Here is a 21,553-nt window from a genome sequence, read left to right as displayed (position 1 = left end):
GGAGGGAGGTGCATAAAGAGGGAAGGGAAGAAGTATGGAGCTGGAGAGAGAAAGGCATACATAGAGGAATTGAGACAGGGAGAGAGACAGAGAGAGAGGAGAGACAGAGAGAGAGAGGGAGGAGAGAGAGACAGAGAGAGAGGGAGGAGAGACAGAGAGGGAGGAGAGAGAGACACAGAGAGAGAGGCAGGGGAGACAGAGAGAGAGAGGAGAGAGAGAGGGAGGAGAGACAGAGAGGGAGGAGAGACAGAGAGGGAGGAGAGAGAGAGAGAGAGAGAGGAGAGCGTGATTGAGAGAGTAATGAATGAGGGAGTGCAGATGGAGTGAGTGAATGGGAGATTGACAGCGGGAGGGAAATGAGAGTGTAGATAGAGAGGACAGGAAGAAGCAGAGGTTACGGAGAGGTGAAGAGGAAGAGACAGTCAGTCCCTGAGTTGCCTTTGGTTTACCTACCCTGTGTTATACATTAGTCCTAAGCCTGTGTTCTGTTCTGACGCATCAGGCCTGGTTGGCAGTGAGGGCTCATACTGGGACCAGCTCTTTAATTAGATCCTGATGAGGACCTTCAGCAAAAGAACCAGGTGATTGGACTTCTTATCCAAATAATTACCTCAATTAAGTCATTAAGACCCTGGGCATAGCCTAGCCCAGAACTGCCTCCTCTGTGCCACAGCAGGTATCCATCCCTGATCTCACTCTCGCACTCTGCAAGGGCTGCCTGCAATCTCTGTTCACCAGTAGGTGTGTGTGTACTAAAGGAAGCCTATTATGCTTTTGTTTCCTGCAAGATAGTGAGATACTGAAATCTCATGCACACACACAAACACACATACACACAAACACACACAGATAGGTAAGTTAATTACCTTCAGCATCTGGATGTCTGTATGTGTGCTAGCCCCTAGCTGCAGCATGGGTCTTTGTGGTTCTGGAAGTGCCCTGGTGTATCATGGGGGATTAGGCCGGGGCTGCTGTGTGTGGGGGATTGGAGAGGAGAACAGGCAGGCCAACCGTCCCTCCTCTTGAGTCCCACTTCACCTCACCCAACATTGCATAGCGAGAGAGCGAGAGAGAGAGCAAGCGAGAAAGAGGGAGAGATGGAAACTAAACTGCAAACCTCCTGCCAAATGTATGACCATATTAGAGACACATTTTTCCCTCAGATTACCAAGACCAACCCACAAATAATATCAGGTTTTGATAAACTCCCATATATATTAGGTGAAATAACAGTGTGCCGTCACAGCAGCAATATTTCTGACCTGAAAAGGGCAACCAGTGAAGCACAAACACCATTGTAAACATATTATGTTTATTTATCTTCCCTTTTGTACTTCAACTATTTTCACAGTGTTACAACACTGTACCTGGCATTATAGAACATTTGAAATGTCTCTATTATTTAAAAACTTTTGTGAGTGTAATATTACTGTTAATTTCTAATTGTTTATTTAACTTTTGTTTGAACTATTTCACTTGCTTTGGTAATCTAAACATATGTTTCCCATGCTAATAAAGCCCTTTTAATTGAATTGAGAGGAAGAGATCTGTGTCCCATCAACGTCCTGCAATCAGCACACACCTTGCAGAAAACCACCACCTCACCAACCCATGCACACACACAAACACACGCAATCTATTTCTTATGTTCACCGTCCATGAAATACAAAGCTCCTCTCCCATGTATTTGGTTAATTGTGTGTTGAGTATTTTGTTGTTGTTTTAGGGGGGGGGGGGGTTGTTCCCCCCTCGTTGTGTCTGGCTGCTGACGGTGTCCAGGTGGGCGTTAGGCTGCAAAGCATGGAAACACACATCTGGATGAGGATGAGTGCTCTGTACCCAGATGTGCTCTGACACACACACACACACAAAACTCCCTTTTTGGGCAGTGGAGCAGGAGGGTGACATCAGCTGCCTGTCAGGTGTCTGTATGATGCAAACAGATGTTATTTTGACGAGGGACTGAGAGGCAGGGGAGAGAGACAAAGAACAAAGCAACGACATGTTCTGAACTCAGCCGTGACAATTGTTGAACCATCCGATGGCGTTTAAAGAGTAATCATACACACTGGGATGGATGAACAGGCTCTCTCTCTGCCCTCACGTTAACTGCAGCTCCAGCTGTTGTCTGTGCATAATGTGTTTGTGGTCATGTGTGTGTAATGTATGTTAATGTGTGTCATTTGTGAAATGCACACACTGTTGGACAGACACACCAAAGACGTATTTTTATACAGGTCCTTTCTGTCACGGTTGTGTCTGTACCAGTCAAGTTGTTCAACTCTTCACTTTTTTTTATTTATTTTATTTTTTATTTCACCTTTATTTAACCAGGTAGGCAAGTTGAGAACAAGTTCTCATTTACAATTGCGACCTGGCCAAGATAAAGCAAAGCAGTTTGACACATACAACAACACAGTTACACATGGAGTAAAACAAACCTACAGTCAATAATATAGTAGAAAAATAAGTCTATATACAAAGTGAGCAAATGAGGTGAGATAAGGGAGGTAAAGGCAAAAAAGGCCATGGTGGCGAAGTAAATACAATATAGCAAGTAAAACACTGGAATTGTAGATTTGCAGTGGAAGAAAGTGCAAAGTAGAAATAGAAATAATGGGGTGCAAAGGAGCAAAATAAATAAATAAATACAGTAGGGGAAGAGGTAGTTGTTTGGGCTAAATTATAGATGGGCTATGTAGAGGTGCAGTAATCTGTGAGCTGCTCTGACAGCTGGTGCTTAAAGCTAGTGAGGGAGATAAGTGTTTCCAGTTTCAGAGATTTTTGTAGTTCGTTCCAGTCATTGGCTGCAGAGAACTGGAAGGAGAGGCAGCCGAAGGAGGAATTGGCTTTGGGGGTGACCAGAGAGATATACCTGCTGGAGCGCGTACTACAGGTGGGTGCTGCTATGGTGACCAGCGAGCTGAGATAAGGGGGAACTTTACCTAGCAGGGTCTTGTAGATGACCTGGAGCCAGTGGGTTTGGCGACGAGTATGAAGCGAGGTCCAGCCAACGAGAGCGTACAGGTCGCAGTGGTGGGTAGTATATGGGGCTTTAGTGACAAAACGGATGGCACTGTGATAGACTACATCCAATTTATTAAGTAGGGTATTGGAGACTATTTTGTAAATGACGTCGCCGAAGTCGAGGATCGGTAAGATGGTCAGTTTTACGAGGGTATGTTTGGCAGCATGAGTGAAAGATGCTTTGTTGCGAAATAGGAAGCAAATTCTAGATTTAACTTTGAATTGGAGATGTTTGATGTGAGTCTGGAAGGAGAGTTTACGGTCTAATCAGACACCTAGGTATTTGTAGTTGTCCACATATTCTAAGTCAGAACCGTCCAGAGTAGTGATGCTGGACGGGCGGGCAGGTGCAGGCAGTGATCGGTTGAAGAGCATGCATTTAGTTTTACTTGTATTTAAGAGCAGTTAGAGGCCACGGAAGGAGAGTTGTATGGCATTGAAGCTCGTCTGGAGGGTAGTTAACACAGTGTCCAAAGAAGGGCCAGAAGTATACAGAATGGTGTCATCTGCATAGAGATGGATCAGAGACTCACCAGCAGCAAGAGCGACATCATTGATGTATACAGAGAAAAGAGTAGGCCCAAGGATTGAACCCTGTGGTACCCCCATAGAGACTGCCAGAGGCCCGGACAACAGGCCCTCCGATTTGACACACTGAACTCTATCAGAGAAGTAGTTGGTGGACCAGGCGAGGCAATCATTTGAGAAACCAAGGCTATTGAGTCTACCGATGAGGATGTGGTGATTGACAGAGTCGAAAGCCTTGGCCAGGTCAATGAATACAGCTGCACAGTATTGTTTCTTATCGATGGCGGTTAAGATAGCGTTTAGGACCTTGAGTGTGGCTGAGGTGCACCCATGACCAGCTCTGAAACCAGATTGCATAGCGGAGAAGGTGCGGTGGGATTCGAAATGGTCGGTAATCTGTTTGTTGACTTGGCTTTCGAAGACTTTAGAAAGGCAGGGTAGGATAGATATAGGTCTGTAGCAGTTTGGGTCAAGAGTGTCCCCCCCTTTGAAGAGGGGGATGACCGCAGCTGCTTTCCAATCTTAGGGAATCTCAGATGACACGAAAGAGATGTTGAACAGGCTAGTAATAGGGGTTGCAACAATTTCAGCAGATAACTTTAGAAAGAAAGGGTCCAGATTGTCTAGCCCGGCTGATTTGTAGGGGTCCAGATTTTGCAGCTCTTTCAGAACATCAGCTGACTAAATTTGGGAGAAGGAGAAAAGGGGAAGGCTTGGGCGTGTTGCTGTGGGGGGTGCAGTGCTGTTGACCGGGGTAGGGGTAGCCAGGTGGAAAGCATGGCCAGCCGTAGAAAAATGCTTATTGAAATTCTCAATTATAGTGGATTTATCGGTGGTGACAGAGTTTCCTATCCTCAGTGCAGTGGGCAGCTGGGAGGAGGTGCTCTTATTCTCCAAGGACTTTACAGTGTCCCAGAACTTTTTTAAGTTTGTGTTGCAGGAAGCAAATTTCTGCTTGAAAAAGCTAGCCTTTGCTTTTCTAACTGCCTGTGTATATTGGTTTCTAACTTCCCTGAAAAGTTGCATATCACGGGGCTGTTCGATGCTAATGCAGAACACCACAGGATGTTTTTGTGTTGGTTAAGGGCAGTCAGGTCTTGAGAGAACCAAGGGCTATATCTGTTCCTGGTTCTAAATTTCTTGAATAGGGCATGCTTATTTAAGATGGTGAGGAAGGCATTTAAAAAAAATAACCAGGCATCCTCTACTGAAGGGATGAGGTCAATATCCTTCCAGGATACCCGGGCCAGGTCATCAGAAGGTCAAGTGAGCAGCTTCTGTAGGTGCACTATGGTAACTGTAATCCAGTCATTTTTCAAGGAGCTTCTGTCACTCCAGTCCAAAGTCCCAGAATCCAACAGAACAGGATGGAGGCTTTCAGATGGGATTTGTTGCCAGTGACACTGATTCCCTCAGTCACAATTAAAAGACTCCAAATCCCCTCTGCCATTTTCCAGCCCACTTACTCTCCTCTCTCCCTGTCTGCAGTCACTGTGCAGCTGTGAAGACAGACCCAGACAGACCCAGTAGAACAGAGGAAAGTGGAGGAAGGAAGTATGAGGAGGATGGGAACCTCTCCGCCCATGACCTCCCTACCTCTACCTGGCATCAGCCACAGTGTGTAGGTGATAGACCACATTTGCCCTGACAGGAGAGCCTTTGATTTGACTGAGGGCCTCCTAGCTGGGACAGATGAGCGTGCTTAGGGGGATAAACAGCCGCCTCCTCCTTCTATGGGGAGAGAGAGGGGGCAAAGTTAAGATGAAAAAGCGTCCTCTAAACAGGGTTGCTGACATCTCGTCCTTTGTTGTGGATGTGTGTGCATTAATATTGATTTATTTTGACTGCGGGTCTTTGAACATCTTGTTTGGTGTCAGCCCCAGGGAGAGGCCTCCCTCCACACATGCCCAGTCATCTTTAATAACTCCCATCCTTCACACAATGATATTAATATTAGTGTGTTGCTTTACCCCTGCTAACCTTCAAACAGCCCTGGCATTGGATTAGGAGGCCCTGTCTGGCGGCTAAGTGGTGCCGTTAGTACACAGCGCCTGGCGAGGCATGCTGGGGGGCTGGGTAGTAAGCTGTGTGTGCATCACTGGTGCAGTCTCATTCTGTGGCCCGTGTGTGGATTCTGCAGACAGAGGTTGCAATATCTCTGCAGAGTGATGGCCTTTGTTCTGTTCTGTCCTCCCCCGCTCCACACTGAAGCTAGTTAGGCTTTAATTATCTCGTCCTGTATCAGTGGGGAATCCCAGCATCATTTGTGAATTCTCGTCACGATGAGGCCCTTTTAAAAGCCTCTACTGCCCTACACTTACTCACAAACAAATCTCCCAACATATGTATATTTGATTCCTGCCTCGGAATAATGAATGGGGAAGTTATTTATTTGTTTGTATTTCAATGTGGTGGTAGCAGCAGGGGGTGGGGCTGGGGGGGGGGGGGGATACAGGAGGCTGGAGGGCCCATGGCACTTCCTCTTTGTGCAGTCTCTTTCTCTGACCCATGCCCCATCCACAGAGAGGCAACCAGGAACAGAGTGGCATATTAGTGGCGCATACAGGGACAATGAGGACTATGCTACTGTAAAAGTCAATGCGGCATTCTAGCAGAGAGAGGCCCAATGTAGAGTGAGGAATTCTGGGAGGATGAGTTCCAGAGGAGTACGAAAGATGCCTCAAGGGAAGGGCGTGGGGGCCCTTAGCACAGCCCTGAGTCTCTCTCTCCTCTCTCCGCTCTCTCTCTTGCTCTCCTCTCTCTCCTCTCTCTCTCTGTCTCTCTACAGATGGGCACATTTGCAGGTTCACTTGAACAACTGGAGGTGCATTATTAGCATCCTGCTGCTTCCTCATATTTTTTTCTCCCCCTCCTTGGCGTCCGGATAATTCTCAACCAGCCGACCAAAGACTGGGTTGGTGTTCTAATGAAAAAGGAACAACACAATGGGAAGAGCAGGGCAGCAGGCCCACACGACCCTGGCTGCCGATCCCTAGCTACAAAGTAGGGTGGGATGTTTTGCATATCTGTATGATCGCTGAAATCTGCTGCTGCTGGGGTTGTTGTTTGTGATTATTTTCTCTCACAGCTGAGAGAGGGGGGCAGTTGGGCTGGGGGACAGGAAATGAAGTCCCAGGAATCTGCCCTCTCCCTTAGGGAAGAGATGACAATGAGTAATTGTTGTGGAATGGTTCGTGGAGATTGGCTTTTTAGATGCATTTGGGAGTTGTACCGTGGATAAACCCCCCAGTGCACCCAGGGGCGTAGGATTAGACATTCACATGCATACACACATGTATACAGATGAACACACACACACACACACACAGATATACCACAGCAGGGTAGGATGAGATATTCACACATAAAAGCACAGAGAAGCTCAAACGTGGACGCACACACCCCAGTACACACACACATACAGTGACATTGTTGGCTGTGTTGTGTGCTCTGTTGTGTTGAAGGCCCTGTCAGTACAGGGAAACATTCTTTCAGATCAGGCCGTCCTGCCTGTCTTCAGTGTAATGATGGTGAACCACCACTGCGTTAATGATCAACAGTGTTCCAACACAGAGTCTCCTCTCACGTCCTTCCCCTGGTCTGTCTCTTTGTGCAAGTGTGTTTGCATTACTGTACTACTACTGACTATCTCTGGCAGCTAGTGAGGGTAGTGGAGAGCCCCTGTGTCTTGTGAAGGTTGATGACCAGTCTGTGAGGTTGGGTTGTGAGTCCGGCCAGGTGCCTTGCTGCTCCAGCAGCCCACAGCGCCAGGCCTCAGATTCAATAAGGCTCTATCAGACCAGGGCTGTCCAGAAACACAGGCCAGCAGCAGCCATGCAGCAGCCTAGACCTCCATTTACAACACACCTAATTACACTATCTTCATTATCTACATGATCTTCAATCGCCTCAATTAGCAATCTGGGGGTGTGTGTGTGTGTGTGTGTGTGTGTGTGTGTGTGTGTGTGTTTGCACCTATTAAAAGTTATGTATTGGGCATGGAATAAGTGCTGTGTTTCACCTTGTGGTCAGCGGTTGTATGTTAGGCCGTAGTGCATTTTGCATGACCAATATCAGTGATCAAAATAACCATCATATTTGGCTTAGTTTACTTGGTTTAGTAATTGTCTTCTTATTACAGATTATTAGTAATGGCTTTGCAGTGTTCTGGCACAGAGCTGTGCTGAAAACCTTGTCCCTCAATCTCAGAAACAGCTGTGTTTGTCAGCAAGGCCCAGAGAAAGCTCCAGTCACACAGATGCCGATCAGAAGAACCCATTATTCACACCAGCCTTGATTACAGGTTACAGTCAATTGCTGTTGCCGTGGTGATTAGCCCTAGATACAGAACAGAAGTGCTTGGTAACCTAGTTGGATGGGTGGTGATGATGTATGAGTTGCTCTTGTGGGAACTACCACAGACTCACAATGCAATGCCTTCCACTGAAGAGAGTGACAATAGTCGGTTAATGTCAATTAGAACATATGTCCCCACATAGAACCTTTCATTATTACTGAGGTGTTTTGTAGGGCCTGTGTGTGAGTGTCTCGTAATGTGGCCTATCGGCAACCTTTATGGACAGCACAGGGCCTGCTAATGTGGGCTGTAAAATAGAGGCATATGGAAACATATGGATGGAGTCAGTGAGAGGTAGAGGAGGGAAGATGTAGAGCAACACTTGAAGTAAATGGAGGCCCTGGGAATGACTGCCACTTATAAAGACTTATCATGTGGTGGTTTTATTGGTGCACTGATTACAGCTATTCCCACATGGGCACTTTAGAGCATTCCATTAACATTCAAAACACAAATACCATGCATACATTATACTCCCTCACACTCTCCCTCTCACAATCCATCTGGTGTGTCTGTGTGTGTGTGTGTGTGTGTGTGTGTGTGTGTGTGTGTGTGTGTGTGTGTGTGTGTGTGTGTGTGTGTGTGTGTGTGTGTGTGTGTGTGTGTGTGTGTGTGTGTGTGTGTGTGTGTGTGTGTGTGTGTGTGTGTGTGTGTAAGTTTGGCGTATGAAAATGACATATAATCCATATTTTTACTCTCGCTTTAACCAAGCTCCGAGATATTTATTTTTTGACCCTGAGATTTAAATGCACATATAATTTCCTTTTTGATTTCCTTTGCATATGGCTGTCATTATTATAGAGTGTACTCAAGATGCCTAAACATAAACATCTTGTTTCCATCTGCATATAGGCTGCTAGGTGTAAGCCGAGGACACGCAGCACATGCAAGCTTATGTCGTTGATTATTTCCCATTTCTCTGGTGTTGGCTGGGGGGCCCCTGCCTGTGTCTCTGTGTGCTGCCTCTTTATCTGCGTGTGTGTGGAGGAAATGAGAAGCAGCTCTCCCAGTGAGAGAGGCCTGGATGGACAGCGGGCGGCCAGGGCCAGACAGGGCTGCTGGGCGGGGGCGCGGGCCTACTGCCTAACCCTGATTTGGTGGAGCCCAGGTGTTGTGGAGGAGGGAGGAAATGTGATTGGTGGAAGGTGGGGAGTTGTTGTGAGGTAGTTCAGTAGAATAGGACTAGAAGGATTACGGAGGACCTTGTCAGATATAAGGGTGGTCTTTGAGATGAGGGATTCCAGTCCCAGAGGCCTTAGTACCGTCAGTGGTGTAATGTAGTTAAGTATAAATACTTTAAAGTACTACTTAAGTCGTTTTTGGGGTATCTGTACTGTACTTTACTATTTATATTTTTGATAACTTTTACTTCACTTCATTCCTAAAGAAAATATTGTAATTTAACTCCATACATTTTCCCTGGCAACCAAAGTATTTGTTACATTTTGAATGCTTAGCAGGACCGGAAAATTGTGAAATTCACACACTTATCAAGAGAACACGTGGTCATCCCTACTGTCTGTGGTCTGGCGGACTCACTAAACACCAATGCATATTTTGTAAATAATGTCTGAGTGTTGGAATGTGCCCCTGGCTATCCGTACATTTTTAAAATAAGAAAATTGCTTTGCTTAATATAAGGATTTAAAAAAATGTTTTTATACTTTTACTTCTACTTTTGATATTTACGTATATTTTAGCAATTACATTTACTTTTGATACTTAAGTATATTGAAAACCAAATACTTTTAGATTTTTACTCAAGTAGTATTTTACTGGGTGACTTTCACTTTTACTTGAGTAACTTTCTATTAAGGTATCTATACTTTTATTCAAGTATGACAATTGGGTACTTTTTCTACCACTGAGTACCATGGCTTCATCATGGCTCCTGCAGTTCAGAGTGGCCAATTTAGGCCATTGACCTTGCAGTGTGTCAACAGACCCAATAAGAACGGAGAACCTTGGTAATCAGACCTGAAGGCTGGTCAGTGGACACCAGTCCTTAGGTCAAAAGCCCACATAAAGTACAGTTGAAGTCGAAAGTTTACATACACCTTAGCCAAATACATTTAAACGCCGTTTTTCACAATTCCTGATATTTAATCCGAGTAAAAATTCCCTGTTTTAGGTCAGTTAGGATCACCATTTTATTTTAAGAATGTGAAATGTCAGAATAATATTAGAGAGAATGATTTATTTCAGCTTTTATGTCTTTCATCACATTCCCAGTGGGTCAGAAGTTTACATACACTCAATTAGTATTTGGTAGCATTGCCTTTAAATTGTTTAACTTTGGTCAAATGTTTCGGGTAGCCTTCCACAAGCTTCCCACAATAATTTGGGTACATTTTGGCCCATTCCTCCTGACAGAGCTGATGTAACTGAGTCACGTTTGTAGGCCTCCTTGCACGCACACGCTTTTTCAGTTCTGCCCACAAATTTTATATGGGATTGAGGTCAGGGCTTTGTGATGGCCACTCAAATACCTTGACTTTGTTGTTCTTAAGCCATTTTGCCACAACTTTGAAAGTATGCTTGGGGTCATTGTCCATTTGGAAGACCCATTTGCAACCAAGTTTTAACTTCCTGACAGATGTCTTGAGATCCACATCATTTTCCTACTTCATGATGCCATCTATTTTGTGAAGTGCACCAGTCCCTCCTGCAGCAAGCACCCCAACACCATGATGCTGCCACCCCCGTGCTTCACGGTTGGGACGGTGTTTTTCGGCTTGCAAGCCTCCCCCTTTTTTCTCCAAACATAAGGATGGTCATTATGGCCAAACAGTTCTATTTTTGTTTCATCAGACCAGAGGACATTTCTCCAAAAGTGCAATCTTTGCCCCCATGCGCAGTTGCAAACCGTAGTCTGTCTTTTTTATGGCGGTTTTGGAACAGTGGCTTCTTCCTTGCTGAGCGGCCTTTCAGGTTATGTTGACTCGTTTTACTGTGGACATATATACTTTTGTACCTGTTTCCTCCAGCATCTTCACAAGGTCCTTTGCTGTTGTTCTGCGATTGATTTGCACTTTTCGCACCAAAGTACATTCATCTCTAGGAGACAGAATGCGTCTCCTTTCTGAGGGGTATTTTTAATTTATTTAACCTTTATTTAACCAGGAAGGGCTCAGTGAGATTTAAAATCTCATTTTCAAGAGCGTCCTGGCCAAGATAGGCAGCGCCAAGTCATTACAAAAATTACAGACAAACAACATGAAAAACTACAATTAATCTAGTAAAAACCATAGAATTCACAAGAGTATAACAAAATCAAAAACAGCAAATTAAAAACATTGACAGGTCAGGGAATCAGTCTCAAGATCATTCATCAGTGATTTAAAAATACCAATCGGTACAAGTTCTTCCAGTTTAAAAGTATTTTGTAAGGCGTTCCAAGACGATGGTGCAGAGTACATAAAATCTCTTTTACCAAATTCAGTTCGGACATTTGGAACAGTTAGCAGGATAAAGTATTGCGAACGAAGAGAGTACCCACCACATTTATGAACAATAAAATGACGGCTGCGTGGTCCCATGGTGTTTATACTTGCCTACTATTGTTGGTACAGATGAACGTGTTACCTTCAGGCATTTGGAAATTGCTCCCAAGTACGAAGCAGACTTGTGGAGGTCTACAATCTTTTTTCTATAGTTTGTTAACAAGAAATTGAGTGGTTGAAAAACGAGTTTTAATGACTCCAGCCTAAGTGTATGTAAACTTCTGACTTCAACTGTATGTCAGGAAAGAGTAGATGGGTGTTTTTATAGAAATGACTGTGATGGAGGGAGTTGGGGAGAAGGGGGGAAATGGAATGACGAGTGTCTAGTGTGCTTTGGAAGGACAGTTTGTTTGTGTGTTTGCATGAAGGTCGGTTTCTACGGGGTGGAGAGATCCAGCATCCTACTGTTATGTAATCTGATAGGAGATTCCAAGCTGGTCAGCTCCATATGCCGTCCTCGTCTGCCAAAAATATCTGGAGCCGGAGACTCCATCACGCTTGGCCGACGGAGAGCGCGCTCCGGAAATATTTACTGCAGATAATAGGAAACGTGTGAACCAGGGCCGTGGCCAGGAGAGCAGGAGAAGGAGAGGAAAGGAAAGAAAGAGGGAGTTGAAGGGAGAGAAGGATGGTCCCAGGCAGAGTCAGTAAACTGGTGGATGAAGAGTAGTGAATAGCTATGATAGAGAAGTGGCATACAGAGAGTTTGTGTCAGAGAGAGATTGAGTGAAGGCGAGTGAAAGTCTGTGTATGTGTGGGTGTTAGGAGCTCCAGGGTTCATCTCAGCATTGCAGCTGTGTGTGTGTGTGTGTTTACATGTTTATTTGTGTATTTGTGGATGTGTGTGTGTGCTGCTGTGTGTATATGTAGAGGTGGAGAGCTCTTGGGACGCCTCCAGCTCTGCAGCAGGGTGTGTGTGTGTGTGTGTGTGTGTGTGTGTGTGTGTGTGTGTGTGTGTGTGTGTACTCTGGCCCACATTGCCGCCCCCACTACCATGGGTCAAGCTCAGTATGCCTCAATTTCTCCCTCCTCTCTCTGTGTGTTTCCATGGCAACACACCTTGAGCTGGCCCCCTAGAGGAGCCCAGCACCTCCACCCCCTTTTGCCCCCTCAACCACACAGTCCTCCCACCCCCCCTCACTCTGCTCTCCCCTTGTATCTCTCCCGCCATCCCTGCCATCAATCGCCAGGCCAGGCTTTAGGCCGCAAGGCGAGGGGAGGGGGCCGGGGCCCTGGGGAAGCCCAGCTCACAACCAAGGAGCTCATTTATGTGCCAGTGCACGCTGCAGGGGGTTGTGGGGGAGGGGAGGGTAGCTGGAGTGGGAGGAAGGGTGCGCCTGTATAGACAGGGCTGTCCCCGGGGAGGGCTGCGAGCGAGGGCTCCACCTGACTCCCCCTGGTCAATTAGCTGGAAGCACATTGGCTAAGCAGCAACAGAGGCAGCCGCCCCACCGTACCGCAGCAGTGTTTGTACAGGATAAGACTTCTGTTCAGTCGGTGGAATAACAGTTTAGGAATAATACATAAATAGTTTTTTTATTTCCTTCACTTCACATCTTTCCACTCCATCACTGCAAGGCCCTCCATCTCTCCATCCACCTTAGACTGTAATCCTTTACCTGCTTTCTTTCAGTGCATCCCTCTCTTTCTTCTAGGGCTGGGAATTGCCATGGACCTCACAATACAATATCAGCACGATACTTAGATGCCAATATGATATGTATTGCGATTCTCAAGATTCAGTGTTCCAAACATATTGCTCACCATATGTCTGCTGCGGAGGGACGAGAGCCGTGAGAAAACGAGTTTTGATCAGTCATGGAAATAAGTCCTGGAAACAAATTGGCTCCCTATTTAAAAAGAAGATGGAGAACAACCTATGAAGGAAAAATACTGCCGTTTTGGTGCAGGTACAGCCAACTAGCGCAAAAATAATATTGCGATATTGTCAAAGCGATATGATATATCATCAGAAATAATATCCCGTTATGTAATTGTACCGATTTTCTTTGTCCCGCATCACTTTCTTCTTCCTCACTCTCGCGTCCCCCTGCTTTCTCTCACACTGTCTCTCTCCTCCTTGCTTTCTCTCTCTCCCTCTCTCTTTTTCCCATTAGTGTCCTGGCAAGCCCTCATCAGTAATTCTACGTATGTTTGACGGCATCATGCTGTTTCTCAATTAAGATTGTGCATACCTTAGGAGGTGGGGAAGGTTTTCCCCTCTCAATCAGTTAAATATTCCCTTTTTCTCACTGTCTTCCTCCCTCTCTCACTTTCTCTCCCTTTCTTCACTCTGCATACCGATCAAGCCTCTTAACAGATCAGTCTGTTTGCCCTTCTCTTTTTTCCTGTTCTCCGTGTCTGATCTGTGGTGCAGATAGCTGAAGTGAGGCCTTTAAAGGATGAGATGTGTTGTAGCTATTTAACCTCTCTCTGCTGCCATACTAATGACTCTTCTATGGGCTGCTAGTACAAAACATCCATACACTCATCTAACAGGCCAAGTCCGCAACCTCTTACTTGTGATTAATCAATCCATCATTGTAATTGTAATGGTCATGTATTGAGAAAAGAAAAGAGGTGACACACTAATAGGGATTATGTTTATTCATGGTAGTCTGCATCAGTGATTTGTATAGCAGGACAGTATGTACTCTTAATATGTCATAGCGTAATTAGTATGCTCTAAACTCTGTACAAGTTGAGTACAGTTTGGCTTTGTGTGCTAGTTTAGTGAAACTCCCAGGTCTCACCTTCACCAAACCTCTGCTCTCCCTCCCTGCCCCAGCACGGGCCTCCCAGAGTAGGAGCTATGTGGCTGTGAGGCTGCCTCACGGATCAAATGCTCTCTCAGACACAAAGCTGGCCGGCAGGACGTTCCAGGGTCCTGTCATCTCGCCATGGTCCCCCCCCCCCCACACACACAGCTCGCCCGACCCAGCCCGCTTTGTGTCTGATAGAGCTCAGCCCACCAGCCCTCCCTCTGTGCGCTGAAAGGGAGGACAGACAGAGTGGACTCCTCACTCACTGATCAAAACAACTGTATTTGTATAGAAAATACAACACTTTCATAGGACCCACACATACAAACGCTCTAGGCCCCCTCGCTCTGCGCCCTTGGCCTGGCGGACAGCCCAATTATCCCCCTGCTCTCTGTATTGAGCTCAGATATCTCTCACTCACTCACTCACTCACTCACTCACTCACTCACTCACTCACTCACTCACTCACTCACTCACTCACTCACTCACTCACTCACTCACTCACTCACTCACTCACTCACTCATATATATATATAGTTTGCCAGAATTCTCCCAATGTTTAACTCATACATAACCCTCATTTCACCTTATTTTTCACTTTTGGACCCGTATGCAGTATGCTAGATCTATTGTCAGTTGATGTTTGTAGATTAGTATTCTATGGGTCAGATGGTGCTGTTATCGCTGTAGGGTTTATTCTCTCTCTCTCTGTGTGTCTCTGGGTTCATGGGAAGATTCACCTGCTGCTTCAATCTTGCCACAATTTAATATTTTAAATGGTAATCAACCACCATCTCAGTGTGGTTTGGGACAGAAAGGCATCCCACCCAAACGTGATGTCTTTGAGGAAGCAGCAGCGGGGAGGGGCAGACCAAAGGAGTATCCTAGCCAATCCCCCTAAGCCCCATCCGCACCCAGCCACACACCCCCCTCCTTCCCGTAGCCATTCAGACAGGGATTAAGGCACCCTTGTGCAGGCCTTTGAGACGGAGAGGAGATTGGAGTCAGTGGATGTGGTTTTGGTATGGGGGTGTTGGTGGGGTGAGGTGGGGAGGTCAGGGGGGTGTTATGGATGTTTGATTGAAGACTTTATTAACTCTGCGTGCCACTGTTGCTGAGCAGCGGGACACCTCGGGGCATGGGGGACGCTGTCTGCGGTGGGACAGCGGGGTAGACTGGGAGGTTGCCTTGAGGGGGGACAGGGACCGGCAGCGGTGTCTTCCATGGTTCGGGGCTTGGCGAGAGGCTGCGATTGGGGCGCAGTGGAGGTAATCTGATGGCACGGGGACGGGCGCGGCTCGGTCCTGTGTGGCGCTCGGCCGATAAGACAGGAGCGGAGGCGCCCAGCCAGGACCCAACGCCCACCTTTCATCTGTCCCACGGCGGAGGGGGCCGCTGATGTCATTCATGCAGGCTTAAAATAGAGCGGCGAGCAGGGGGAGGGCACATAGCCCAGACCACTGGGGGTGGCAGGCAATTACCGGCCGGGAGAGAAGAGGCACTGGGAGAAGGGGAGGGGGGAGCGGGCTGGTCACATAGGCCAGATCTGGACCTGAGAGAGAGAGAGCGAGAGAGAGGGAGAGATGAGCGGATGGAGGGAAAGAGGGAAGGAGGGACGGACATCCCTTTCTCAGTAGGATTCAGACTGGACATGTCTCCCTCTCTGGGCTCTGTGTCAGGGACACTGTGGCCAAGGCAAGTGTTGGAGCTTTGCTATATGTTGCAGAATGAACTGGCACATGGGAGAAAGGCAGTGATGGAATTGAACCGCTATACTTTAGTACACACACTTACCTGTACATGAGCTGACGCTTTTAATTGTGTGTGTGTGTATGTGTGTGTTTGATAATAATGTATGTGTATAATGTGTTTCCCCCGCCTTCACCCTCTGACCCTCCTTGTTGTATGGTGTGTTCTTCTTTTACAGAGGAAGGCATCAATCACGAGTGCAAGCTGTGTAACCAGATGTTTGACTCTCCGGCCAAGCTCCTGTGTCACCTGATCGAGCACAGCTTCGAGGGCATGGGCGGCACCTTCAAGTGTCCCGTCTGCTTCACAGGTGGGTGGGGGGGCAGGTGGAGGGCAGTCAAGGTGCTTCAGTGTCTGACCGATATTAACATACACAAACAGAGACAATTTGAACACATGGTCCACTCGAGCCGCAGGCCCCAACACATTGCTGCCCTTTCACATACATATAATAACATCTCACCCATAGAATAGCAGAGATGCTAATACACGGACCCTGTTACATTCTTCACCTTTCCACCCTCTCCTTCTCTACTCCTCCATCTCCCACTGTCTCTCCATACCTTCCAGCCTCTACCCCCTCCTGTGGTAAAATACAGTCCTCCTCCTGTATCACCTGTATCCTCCTGTATCACAATTCCAGTGGGTTAGAAGTTCATACACTAAGTTGACTGTGCCTTTAAACAGCTTGGAAAATTACAGAAAAGGATGTCATCGCTTTAGAAGCTTCTGATAGGCTAATTGACATCACTTGAGTCAATTGGAGGTGTACCTGTGGATGTATTTCAAGGCCTACCTTCAAACTCAGTGCCTCGTTGCTTGACATCATGGGAAAATCTAAAGAAATCAGCCAAGACCTCAGAAAGAAATTGTAGACCTCCACAACTCTGGTTCATCCTTGGGAGCAATTTCCAAATGCCTGATGGTACCACGTTCATCTGTACAAACAATAGTACGCAAGTATAAACACCATGGGACCACGCAGCCGTCATACCGCTCAGGAAGGAGATGTGTTCTTTCTCCTAGAGAATAACTTACTTTGGTGCGAAAAGTGCAAATCAATCCCAGAACAACAGCAAAGGACCTTGTGAAGATGCTGGAGGAAACAGGTACAAAAGTATCTATATCCACAGTAAAACGAGTCCTAGATCGACATAACCTGAAAAGTTAAAGCTTGGTCGCAAATGGGTCTTCCAAATGGACAATGACCCCAAGCATACTTCCAAAGTTGTGGCAAAATGGCTTAAGGACAACAAAGTCAAGGTATTTGAGTGGCCATCACAAAGCCTTGACTTCAATCCCATATAAAATTTGTGGGCAGAACTGAAAAAGCGTGTGCGTGCAAGGAGGCCTACAAACGTGACTCAGTTACATCAGCTCTGTCAGGAGGAATGGGCCAAAATTCACCCAACTTATTGTGGGAAGCTTGTGGAAGTCTACCCGAAAAGTTTGACCAAAGTTAAACAATTTAAAGGCAATGCTACCAAATACTAATTGAGTGTATGTAAATGTCTGACCCACTGGGAATGTGATGAAAGACATAAAATCTGAAATAAATCACTCTCTACTATTATTCTGACATTTCACATTCTTAACATAAAGTGGTGATCCTAACTGACCTAAGACAGGGGGAATTTTTACTTGGATTAAATGTCAGGAATTGTGAAAAACTGAGTTTAAATGTATCTGGCTAATGTGTATGTAAACTTCAACTGTAAATCCATACAGTAAAGAATTAGCCAAGATAGAAAAAAACTCACTCCACACATCAGAATCAGGGTGCGAGATAGTGAAAATATTATGACAAATACCCAAGCTGCCGCTGACCGAGCAGAGCCAGTCCACAGAGGTCAACTCTGTGCTTCTGAGTAGGAGAACTCCGGTCCTTCAAGAGTCCTGCCGTGCTGATGGGAACGTTAATTAGAGCTGATTTACCCACGGTGCAACCTGGTGAGACGTCCCCCCTGAGTGGCTGAGACTCACACAGTCCGCTCTATTCAGTCACAGGCACAGCCACAGAGTAATGCACAGGGCCAGGGCCGGCCAGGCGTAGCACAGAGACTAGCAAAGCCACAATCAGCTTAATAATGGCACATGCACAGTCACAGGGCTGGACAGGTGTAACACCGAGACTAGCCGAGACTAGCAGGTCGAACAGAACGGCTCAAGGTCCTTCAGGCTTGGCCGTGGTCCCCTGTGTCTGCTGTGCCCCAGATCAGAAAGGTCCTGAGAGGTCAGAGAATAAAGAGCAGTTTGAAAGAGGAGGGCGGCTAATCCTCTGTGGCCGTCCGGACGGTTTAGGGGCCGGCTGTACGTGTCCTCAGAGCTAAGCAGCCAGGCTCTACAGGCAGCAGGCTGAAAGTCACATTGGACCTCTGGCTCCCCTCTAACAATCAGAAATCATTATTTCCACTAAATACAGATATGGTTGACTGCAGCTGAGATGCCATTTTGTTTCCATCTTTATCCATTGTCATCTTTCTGTTTGTCTTTCTGTATTTTTTTGTCTGTTTGTAGTATTTCTCTAGTAATTGGACATCCCAATCCCTCGCTGTCTGTCTAAGAATCTACCTGTTTATGTCTGTTTGTCTGTTGGTTTCTGTTTGTCTGTCTGCATCAGAAGACTTACTGTAAGCTCAGACCATGTAGCAGCCGCCCTTCTCTCTCTCTCTCTCTCTCTGTTCCTCTCAGTAGATGTGTCCCCCCATTCCCCCACAGGTACACAGCACTCTTTTAAAGTTTAACTCTATTCCTGTGCGGGTTATGAATAAGTTAGGGGGTGCTGCTCCTTTGGGGAGGGTTAATAATTCAGTCTTTCCACACACACAGCAAACTTAAGTTTACTGAAACATAACAGAAGAAAAAAAACACAGGAGCGAAAATTAAAAAACAGGAATGGAGGATAATTTATTGATAAATATCACAAGGTTTGTAGGGGATAGTGTGGTCTGCATGCTGTCTCCCCCATCTCTCCATCTCTCCTCTCATCCCCGTAGTGGCTCTGATGGCGCTTCGTCCACTAATGCTCATGTGAGAGGGGTCCTTTTCTCTTTATTTGTATTGACGCTGTTGAGGTTGTTGTTTTAGTTGAACTAGTATGACTTTGTCTCTAGCCTCAGTATTTGCTATCAGGGAGAGCGAGACTTGAAACCTTTCCCTTTTCCCTCGCAAAATTGTATTCAATAACCTAGTTCTCTGGTTAGCATAACTTATCATCAGTCTGACAAATCATCTAACCTATCCTCCTCCTTCTCCCCTCCCCCAGCCTTTGTCCAGGCCAATAAGCTGCAGCAGCACATCTTTGCCGTCCACGGTCAGGAGGACAAGATCTACGACTGCTCCCAGTGTCCACAGAAGTTCTTCTTCCAGACTGAGCTCCAGGTCAGTACACTAACACTCATTTCAAAACAACAGAGAGTGATGGCATCTCTAAGCACCATACAGCATCTTTTGCTGGCCAATATAATCTAAATCATAAGATATGACTTCAATATTAATTGCTTCTAATGGACTCCTGAGTATCTTAGCAGAATTTTTGATAAACCAATATTTTTGTCCACCTCAGTTTATGGACTTCACTACCAGGATTCAATTCCAGTGTTAAACAGGCTGTTATGACAGGGTATAGTTAAATGTGTTCTGTGGTATGATTGATAATTAATAAGAAACTCATCAGCTTTCTTATGGACAGTAACGGTTAGAGTCCAGTCTATTGCTAATCAATCAGCTCTCCTGCTGGGCTCTCTGGTGCACACATACTCTTACAGGAATCCATTTGATTAGCATAGTGAGAGGCCATCATTTAGCTGGGCTACCGCTACTACATACACGACCAAAAGTATGTGGACACCTGCTCGTCGAACATCTCATTCCAAAATCATGGCCATTAATATGGAGTTGGTCCCCCCTTTGCTGCTATAAAGCCTCCACTCTTCTGGGAAGGTTTTCCGCTGGATGCTGGAACATTGCTGCGGGGACTTGCTTCCATTCAGCCACAAGAGCATTAGTGAAGTTGGGCACTGATGTTGGGCGTTTAGGCCTGGCTCGCAGTCGGCGTTCCAATTCATCACAAAGTTGTTGGATGCGGTTGAGGTCTGTGCTGGCCAGTCAAGTTCTTCTCAACAAATCATTTTTGTATGGACCTCGCTTTGTGCACGGGGACATTGTCATGATGAAACAGGAAAGGGCCTTCCCCAAACTGTTGCCACAAAGTTGGAAGCACAGAATAGTCTAGAATGTCACTGTATGCTGTAGCGTTAAGATTTCCCTTACCTGGAACTAAGGGGCCTAGCCCAAACCATGTAAAACAGCCCCAGACCATTATTCCTCCACCAAACTTTACATTTGGCATTATGCATTTGGGCAGGCAGCATTCTCCTGGCACCTGCCAAACCCAGATTCGTCCGTCAGACTGCCAGATGGTGTGGCGTGATTCATCACTCCAGAGAACGCGTTTCCACTGCTCCAGAGTTCAATGGTGGTGACCTTTACTCCCCTCCAGCTGACACTTGGCATTGCGCATGGTGAACTTAAGCTTGTGTGCGACTGCTCGGCCATGGAAACCCATTTCATGAATCTCCAGACAAACAGTTATTGTGCTGACATTGCTTCTAGAGGCAGTTTGGAACTCGGTAGTGATTGTTGCAACCTAGGCGCTTCAGCACTCGGCGGTCCCGTTCTGTGAGCTTGTGTGGCCTACCATTTCGCGGCTGAGCCATTGTTGCTTCTAGACGTTTCCACTTCACAGTAACAGTTGACCGGGGCAGAAATTGGACAAACTGACTTGTTGGAAAGGTGTCATCCTATGATGGTTCCACGTTGAACGTCTCTGAGCTCTTTAGTACGGGCAATTCTACTGCCAATGTGTTCCTATGGAGATTGCATGGCTGTGTGCTCGATTTTATACACCTGTCAGCAAAGTGTATGGCTGAAATAGCCGAATCCATTCATTTGAAGGGGTGTCCACATACTTTTGTATATATTGTGTACTACCTGTTGTACAACCACACCTACATATACTTATACACACTATCTGTTTAACCACTAAAGATGCTGACACACTGTACATGTACAAGCAGACGCAAAGACATGCGGATCTAGCCACCCCTCCCCTCCATCAGGTTTTCTTTCCTCCATCCGTCCACTCCTCCCTCCCTCTCTCCACCCACCCTATCCTGGCAGGGTTCTGGCTGGGTCGGGTCATTAGGGTCCAGACAGATCGTGGAGGGCCAAGCTCTGTATAACTCACTCCAGAGTGGGTCCAGTGGGCAGCTGGGGTCAGTGTTATTCTGCCCTGCCCCTGGCTGGATCCATCATCCTGAGCTATCAGCCTACTACTACGACAAACCCTCCCTCTCTCCCTCTTTTCCTCATGTTTTCTCCCTCCCTCTTTTCCTCATGTTTTCTCCCTCCCTCTCCACTCTGGTGGTTGGTAGAGGAGTGGGTGGGTATGCTAGCCCTAGGAGTGAGCTGCCTGTGAGCATAATGGACAAATAATATCCATGGCTCCATTTTGGGGCTGTAACCTAGATCTCCTGACCAGCCCACAGAGCCCTCTCCCCCCTAGCCCCGGACCCGGCCCCCCCACCCTGATGTGACAGTGATGTAGGGCTGACGGGGGTGGGCAT

The 21,553-nt window shown here is 46.6% G+C and overlaps 1 protein-coding gene across 3 annotated transcripts in view; it reads left to right on the top strand.

Moving 5' to 3' along the window:
* The window catches only part of LOC106573705 (zinc finger protein 423), a 137,762-nt gene that overhangs the window by 104,319 nt on the left and 11,890 nt on the right, over positions 1-21,553 (top strand). For all 3 annotated transcript variants that reach the window (XM_014148998.2, XM_014148999.2, XM_045697177.1), the window contains 2 exons: positions 16,105-16,236; positions 19,192-19,307. In XM_014148998.2, the coding sequence (XP_014004473.1) occupies positions 16,105-16,236; positions 19,192-19,307 (248 nt within the window). The remainder of the gene's footprint in view (positions 1-16,104; positions 16,237-19,191; positions 19,308-21,553) is intronic.

This window comes from Salmo salar, chromosome ssa16, assembly GCF_905237065.1.
Source record: "Salmo salar chromosome ssa16, Ssal_v3.1, whole genome shotgun sequence".
In the NCBI taxonomy this organism is placed as follows: Eukaryota; Metazoa; Chordata; class Actinopteri; order Salmoniformes; family Salmonidae; genus Salmo; species Salmo salar.
This window is presented reverse-complemented; position numbering and strand designations above follow the sequence as displayed.